The 7512-nt window shown below is 51.0% G+C and overlaps 1 protein-coding gene across 1 annotated transcript; it reads left to right on the forward strand.

The window, feature by feature from the left end:
* Nucleotides 1–415: 415 nt before the first annotated feature.
* LOC136579660 (olfactory receptor 10C1-like) lies at nt 416–1348 on the forward strand. The gene has a single exon (XM_066579708.1). It carries the CDS (start codon nt 416–418, stop codon nt 1346–1348), a length of 933 nt encoding a protein of 310 aa, XP_066435805.1.
* Nucleotides 1349–7512: the final 6164 nt, after the last annotated feature.

Consider the following 7512-nt stretch of genomic DNA (forward strand, 5'->3'; position numbering starts at 1 on the left):
TTGAATTTCACTGCGGCCGCTAATCCCGGGACGGCCAATCCATCGTGGCAAAGCTGGCAGAAGCCGGCGCTGCAGCGCGGATTCCTTGGCCGCAGCATGTCAATTTTTCTTTCCGTTGTGGCCGCGCTCTCCTCTATGGGAGCGCCGGCCACAATGGAAAAGTGTGCGACTACGCCGCTGCAAAGTGCCGCTGGTTTTGAAGCAGAGCTTTCCTGGCGGAAATCTCGCATTTTTTTGCTGTGGCAAAACCGTGAGATTTCCGCGGGGAATACGACCCGTGTGACCCCAGCCTAAGGAGTCCTGCCTTGAGCAATCACCGCGTGATCAGCACCGTCCATGTGTGCGGTATTACAGACGAGTGCCTCAGTCTAAGATGCTGTTTGTCTGGCAGGATGAAGGTTGACATCTGACTGTGATGATGATGATGAACCAAACGGCCGTCACCAGCTTCATCATCCTCGGCTTCTCAGCTTTCACCGATGCCTATCTACCCTTTTTCTTCGTCTTCCTCCTTGTATACTTGGCCACGCTGACGGGTAATGGTGCGGTCGTCTACATTGTGTGTTCAGATTGCACTCTGCACTCTCCCATGTACTTCTTCTTGTGTAACCTGTCCATTCTGGAGATGGTCTACTCATCAGTCACCCTGCCAAAAGTTCTTGCAAACCTTCTATCGAAGGACAAGACCGTCTCGTTCTTTGGCTGTGCCGTCCAGATGTTCTTCTTCTTGTCATTGGGAACCACTGAATGTCTTCTTTTGGCTGTCATGGCTTTTGACCGCTTCACCGCCATTTGTAGACCTCTATATTACAGCTCTGTTATGAGCTCTCACAATTGTTGTCGTCTTTCTGCTTTTTCGTGGTTGTCTGGAGCTCTACTTTCCATGGGGCAAACCATCTTTATCTTCAGCCTGCCCTACTGTGGGCCAAATGTCATTGACCACTTTTTTTGTGACATACCTCCAGTCCTGAAGCTGGCCTGCTCCGACACGTACCTGAACGAGGTCGCCATCTTCAGTGTGTGTGTGGCCATCCTTCTAACGCCCTTCCTTCTCATTCTAGGGTCTTATACCCAAATCATCTCAACTCTCCTGAAAATGACGACCGTGTACAGCCGCAGTAAGGCATATTCCACCTGCGTGTCTCACCTGACGTCCGTAACTCTCTTCTACGGCACAGCTTCTTTCATGTACCTCCGGCCCCGATCCCTGTATTCTCTGGGAACTGACCGTTTCCTGTCTCTCTTCTACAGTGTGATTACTCCCATGCTAAACCCTCTTATCTACACTTTGAGGAACCAAGAAGTAAAGACGTCCTTTCTCCGGTTTCTTAGATCACGCCGCATTTAATGTAAACTAATATCTTCTAAACTCCATCAGACGTCCCCGACACCTGCAGTTTGTATTGGGTCCCGTCTGACCAAGACCAATGAGGCATGCAGAAGGCTGACGATTGGTGCATATGGAAGGGGGTGTCTGTTTCTCTGCCTTGTTCTTTTAATATTGTTTTGCTGTAATAGCTGGTTTATGATTGTGGCCTCTGAGTGCGGATGAGGGCAGTCAATCTTCTGGCGCCACACCCCAAATCTTCCCCGACACCATGGCGACCAGAGTCTGATATATACTGGAGGGCAAATGAAGATAAAATCCAACGCCCAGTGTCAGCTTAAAGAGATATTTGTAATAAATTATAATAGATATTTGGGTATTTACATCTAATGAATGTCCGGAGCCCCCTGTTACCTGCCACAAGGGTGGGCTCGACACATTCTGCTGCAGATGACGCCATCATTCACATTGCCTGTAATAAAGGAAAATCCCCGTGGCAATATAACAAGAAATAAAGTTATGTTAAAATGAAGCCCGCCAGTCTGATGCATCGCCCACCAACCTTCCCAGTGGAAAAGTCTGAGTTGAATCAAAGATGGCAGTATACAAAATGTCCATCATGTTGGTGCTACGGCCCAACAGGGTCACCCTTCCTCTGCAACTTGTATGCAAAACTGAATCACCGTCTGCTTTACAGTCTTCATTCTTTATGGCTGTCTCTATACTTCTGAGACCCTCTCTATAATATTTTGGGTCCATTATACAGTACAGAAGTCAAAGACTGGATAATAGCGTAGCAGAAATCTCAACAGCTCCCATGTCTGAGATAAGTAGGGATGAAGATTGACTGGACACCAAGCAAGGCCAACATGCTGGTAAGCTCCTGACCAAAAAGGTGACAACTAGAGATGAGCGAGCACCAAAATGCTCGGGTGCTCGTTACTCGAGACGAACTTTTCGCGATGCTCGAGGGTTCGTTTCGAATAACGAACCCTATTGAAGTCAATGGGCGACCCGAGCATTTTTGTATATCGCCGATGTTCGCTAAGGTTTTCGTTTGTGAAAATCTGGGCAATTCAAGAAAGTGATGGGAATGACACAGAAACGGATAGGGCAGGCGAGGGGCTACATGTTGGGCTGCATCTCAAGTTCCCAGGTCCCACTATTAAGCCACAATAGCGGCAAGAGTGCCCCCCCCCCCCTCCCAACAACTTTTACTTCTGAAAAGCCCTCATTAGCATGGCATACCTTAGCTAAGCACCACACTACCTCCAACAAAGCACAATCACTGCCTGCATGACACTCCGCTGCCACTTCTCCTGGGTTACATGCTGCCCAACCCCCCCGCACAACCCAGTGTCCACAGCGCACACCAAACTGTCCCTGCCCAGCCTTCAGCTGCCCTCATGCCACGCCACCCTCATGTCTATTTATAAGTGCGTCTGCCACAGGAAAAGCAGGCACACACTGCAGAGGGTTGGCACGGCTAGGCAGCGACCCTCTTTAAAAGGGGTGGGGCGATAGTCCACAATGCTATACAGAAGCAATGAGAAATCCAATCCTGTGCCACCTCCATCTGGAGCTGCACACGTGGGCATAGCAATGGGGAACCTATGTGCCACACACTATTCATTCTGTCAAGGTGTCTGCATGCCCCAGTCAGACCGCGTTTTTTTATAAATAGTCACAGGCAGGTACAACTCTGCCATGGGAATTCCGTGTGCACCCACAGCATGGGTGGCTCCCTAGAACCCACCGGCTGTACATAAATGTATCCCATTGCAGTGCCCTGGACAGCAGAGCTAACGTCAGATTAAATGCAGGTGGGCTTCGGCCCACACTGCATGCCCCAACCTGACCGGGGTTTTTAATTCATAGACACAGGCAGGTACAACTGTGGATCCCTGTGGACCGACAGCATGGGTGGCTCCCTGGAACTCACCGGCGGTACATAAATATATCCCATTGCATTGCCCATCACAGCTGAGGTAATAAATTCATGTTTAATGCAGGTGGGCTTCGGCCCACACTGCATGCCCCAGTCAGACTGGGGCTCTTTAGAAGTAGAAACATGTAGTTACAACTCCGTGTGGACCCACGGCATGGGTGGCTCCCTGGAACCCACCGGCGGGACATAAATATATCCCATTGCATTGCCCAACACAGCTGATGTAACGTCAGCTGTAATGCAGGTGGGCTAAAAATTAATTGGATTACACTGTAGGCGAGGGCCCCAAAAAATTGGTGTACCAACAGTACTAATGTATCTGAGAAAAATTGCCCATGCCCAACCAAGAGGGCAGGTGAAACCCATTAATCACTTTGGTTAATGTGGCTTAATTGGTAACTAGGCCTGGAGGCAGCCCAGTTAAAATAAAAATTGGTTCAGGTGAAAGTTTCAACGCTTTAATGAGCATTGAAACGTATAAAAATTGTTTACAAAAATTATATGACTGAGCCTTGTGGGCCTAAGAAAAATTGCCCGTTCAGCGTGATTACGTGAGGTTTCAGGAGGAGAAGCAGGAGGAGGAGCAGGAGGAATATTAGACACAGATTGATGAAGCAGAAATGTCCCCGTTTTGGATGGGGATAGAGAACGATGCTTCCATCCGCGGGTGCAGCCTACGTATTGCTTACGTATCACTGCTGTCCGCTGGTGGAGAAGAGAAGTCTGGGGAAATCCAGGCTTTGTTCATCTTGATGAGTGTTAGCCTGTCGGCACTGTCGGTTGACAGGCGGGTACGCTTATCTGTGATGATTCCCCCAGCCGCACTAAACACCCTCTCTGACAAGACGCTAGCCGCAGGACAAGCAAGCACCTCCAGGGCATACAGCGCTAGTTCAGGCCACGTGTCCAGCTTCGACACCCAGTAGTTGTAGGGGGCAGAGGCGTCACCAAGGATGGTCGTGCGATCCGCTACGTACTCCCTCACCATCCTTTTACAGTGCTCCCGCCGACTCAGCCGTGACTGGGGAGCGGTGACACAGTCTTGCTGGGGAGCCAGAAAGCTGTCAAAGGCCTTAGAGAGTGTTCCCCTGCCTGTGCTGTACATGCTGCCTGATCTCCGCGCCTCCCCTGCTACCTGGCCCTCGGAACTGCGCCTTCGGCCACTAGCGCTGTCGGATGGGAAGTTTACCATCAGTTTGTCCACCAGGGTCCTGTGGTATAGCATCATTCTCGAACCCCTTTCCTCTTCGGGAATGAGAGTGGAAAGGCTCTCCTTATACCGTGGGTCGAGCAGTGTGTACACCCAGTAATCCGTAGTGGCCAGAATGCGTGTAACGCGAGGGTCACGAGAAAGGCATCCTAACATGAAGTCAGCCATGTGTGCCAGGGTACCTGTACGCAACACATGGCTGTCCTCACTAGGAAGATCACTTTCAGGATCCTCCTCCTCCTCCTCCTCCTCTGGCCATACACGCTGAAAGGATGACAGGCAAGCAGCATCTGTACCCTCAGCAGTGGGCCAAGCTGTCTCTTCCCCCTCCTCCTCATGCTCCTCCCCCTCCTCCTCCTCCTCAACGTGCTGAGATATAGACATGAGGGTGCTCTGACTATCCAGCGACATACTGTCTTCCCCCGCCTCTGTTTCCGAGTGCAAAGCAGCTGCCTTTATGCTTTGCAGGGAACTTCTCAAGATGCATAGCAGAGGAATGGTGACGCTAATGATTGCAGCATCCCCGCTCACCATCTGGGTAGACTCCTCAAACTTTCCAAGGACCTGGCAGATGGCTGCCAACCAGGCCCACTCTTCTGTAAATAATTGAGGAGGCTGACTCCCACTGCGCCGCCCAAGTTGGAGTTGGTATTCCGCAATAGCTCTACGCTGCTCATAGAGCCTGGCCAACATGTGGAGCGTAGAGTTCCACCGTGTGGGCACTTCGCACAGCAGTCGGTGCACTGGCAGATTAAACCGATGTTGCAGGGTCCGCAGGGTGGCAGCATCCGTGTTGGAGTTGCGGAAATGTGCACAGACCCCGCGCACCTTTCCGAGCAGGTATGACAAGTGGGGGTAGCTTTTCAGAAAGCGCTGAACCACCAAATTAAAAACGTGGGCCAGGCATGGCACGTGCGTGAGGCTGCCGAGCTGCAGAGCCGCCACCAGCTTACGGCCGTTGTCACACACGACCATGCCCGGTTGAAGGCTCAGCGGCGCAAGCCAGCGGTCGGTCTGCTCTGTCAGACCCTGCAGCAGTTCGTGGGCCGTGTGCCTCTTCTCTCCTAAGCTGAGTAGTTTCAGCACGGCTTGCTGACGCTTGCCCACCGCTGTGCTACCTCGCCGCGCGACACCGACTGCTGGCGACGTCCTGCTGCTGCTGACACATCTTGATTGCGAGACAGAGGTTGCGTTGGAGGAGGAGGGTGCTTTAGTGGAGGAAGCATACACCGCCGCAGATACCACCACCGAGCTGGGGCCCGCAATTCTGGGGGTGGGTAGGACGTGAGCGGTCCCAGGCTCTGACTCTGTCCCAGCCTCCACTAAATTCACCCAATGTGCCGTCAGGGAGATGTAGTGGCCCTGCCCGCCTGTGCTTGTCCACGTGTCTGTTGTTAAGTGGACCTTGGCAGTAACCGCGTTGGTGAGGGCGCGTACAATGTTGCGGGAGACGTGGTCGTGCAGGCCTGGGACGGCACATCAGGAAAAGTAGTGGCGACTGGTAACCGAGTAGCGCGGGGCCGCCGCCGCCATCATGCTTTTGAAAGCCTCAGTTTCCACAAGCCTATACGGCAGCATCTCCAGGCTGATAAATTTGGCTATGTGCACGTTTAACGCTTGAGCGTGCGGGTGCGTGGCGGCGTACTTGCGCTTGCGCTCCAACACTTGCGCTAGCGACGGCTGGACGGTGCGCTGAGAGACATTGCTGAATGGGGCCGAGGACAGCGGAGGCGAGGGTGTGGGTGCAGGCCAGGAGACGGTAGTGCCTGTGTCCTGAGAGGGGGGTTGGATCTCAGTGGCAGGTTGGGGCACAGTGTGAGGGTATATATATATATTGCCATATGTGTTTTTTATGCTTTTATACCTGTATGCAAGTTTTATTCAATTCCAAATGAAAAAAACGTAAATGTCGCCTTACATCAGATATCCCAAGGTTTTGCAAGAGATGTATCTTAAATTCAGAGAAGAAGAACCAGACACAAGGCCGCATGTACTTGGCCGATTTCCCAGAAGCGCTGGAACAAGATATCAAGATGTTCAAATGTACATAATTTTCACTGTCTCAGGCCAGAAAACCGGACTGCCCATATATGGTTATAAGCCCATCACCCCTTGGTGGTGAGAGGGCAGAGGGTATAAGATCTCATGTAACCTGTAATAAAGTGCGCAGTTTTTTTCTCCCGTGTGAGGAGCTAGACCAGACTCCTGTGTGTGGTGTCTCTTCTTACGGCCGGCAATGGGGCAAGTGGGGTGGGCCGGATTGGTGCTGTATTTACAATTTTAACCCTCATAAATGGCGCCCGAACGTGCGGCGGTAAAATCGGAGCTTACAGCGCAATTCACCCGGATCCACGCTACTGAGAAACCGTCCTGCTGCAAACCGAGCCTGATCAACTCACTTAGAACTCCAGGTAAGACAAACATATATTTATGTTGTGTTTTACGCTGAGAGTCTTGCAGCAGGACTGACTATCTGTGGTTTGTGACCGGACGGGTTGGGTTAAGAGTTCTACACGGTAACTCGTGTGGGCTCCGGGTTTGCTGTCATGGACCACTGACCGTGATATGCGCACCAATGGCTCACCCAGAAACTAGTCTGTAGTCTATTTGTTGTTGAAGTCCGTAGCGTTTTAGCGATAGTGGAGATTGTTTGTTGTATCTGCAGAATTTTTTTTTTCCTCTTACTTTTCATTTTGTCTCACAGACGAAGGAACCCTCCGTTTGAGTTTATTTAGTTGTTAATGGTTTAGAGGAGAGGGAAGCACTCTGTAAGACAGGTCCCATTGACGAAGGAACCCTCCGTTTTAGTGTAGTTTAGTTGTTGATGGTTTAGCTGAGGAGAGGGATGTACTCTTTGGGACTGGTTCCATAAGAAGAAGATGCCTTCGGTTGTCTTGCCGGTATATAAGGGGCTGACAATTCGGGTCAGAAGGATTCACTCTATGGAGCGTGTTATTATTATTATTATTGTTGATGTTCTAATATACGTAAGATCTTATTAAAGAAGATAGAGCCCCTCAAGGGCTG

The sequence above is a fragment of the Eleutherodactylus coqui genome, chromosome 10 (genome assembly GCF_035609145.1).
Source record: "Eleutherodactylus coqui strain aEleCoq1 chromosome 10, aEleCoq1.hap1, whole genome shotgun sequence".
Lineage (NCBI taxonomy): Eukaryota > Metazoa > Chordata > Amphibia > Anura > Eleutherodactylidae > Eleutherodactylus > Eleutherodactylus coqui.

Coding starts and splice junctions, on each gene's coding strand:
- LOC136579660 (XM_066579708.1), top strand. CDS start 416: ATGATGATGATGAACCAAACGGCCGTCACCAGCTTCATCATCCTCGGC.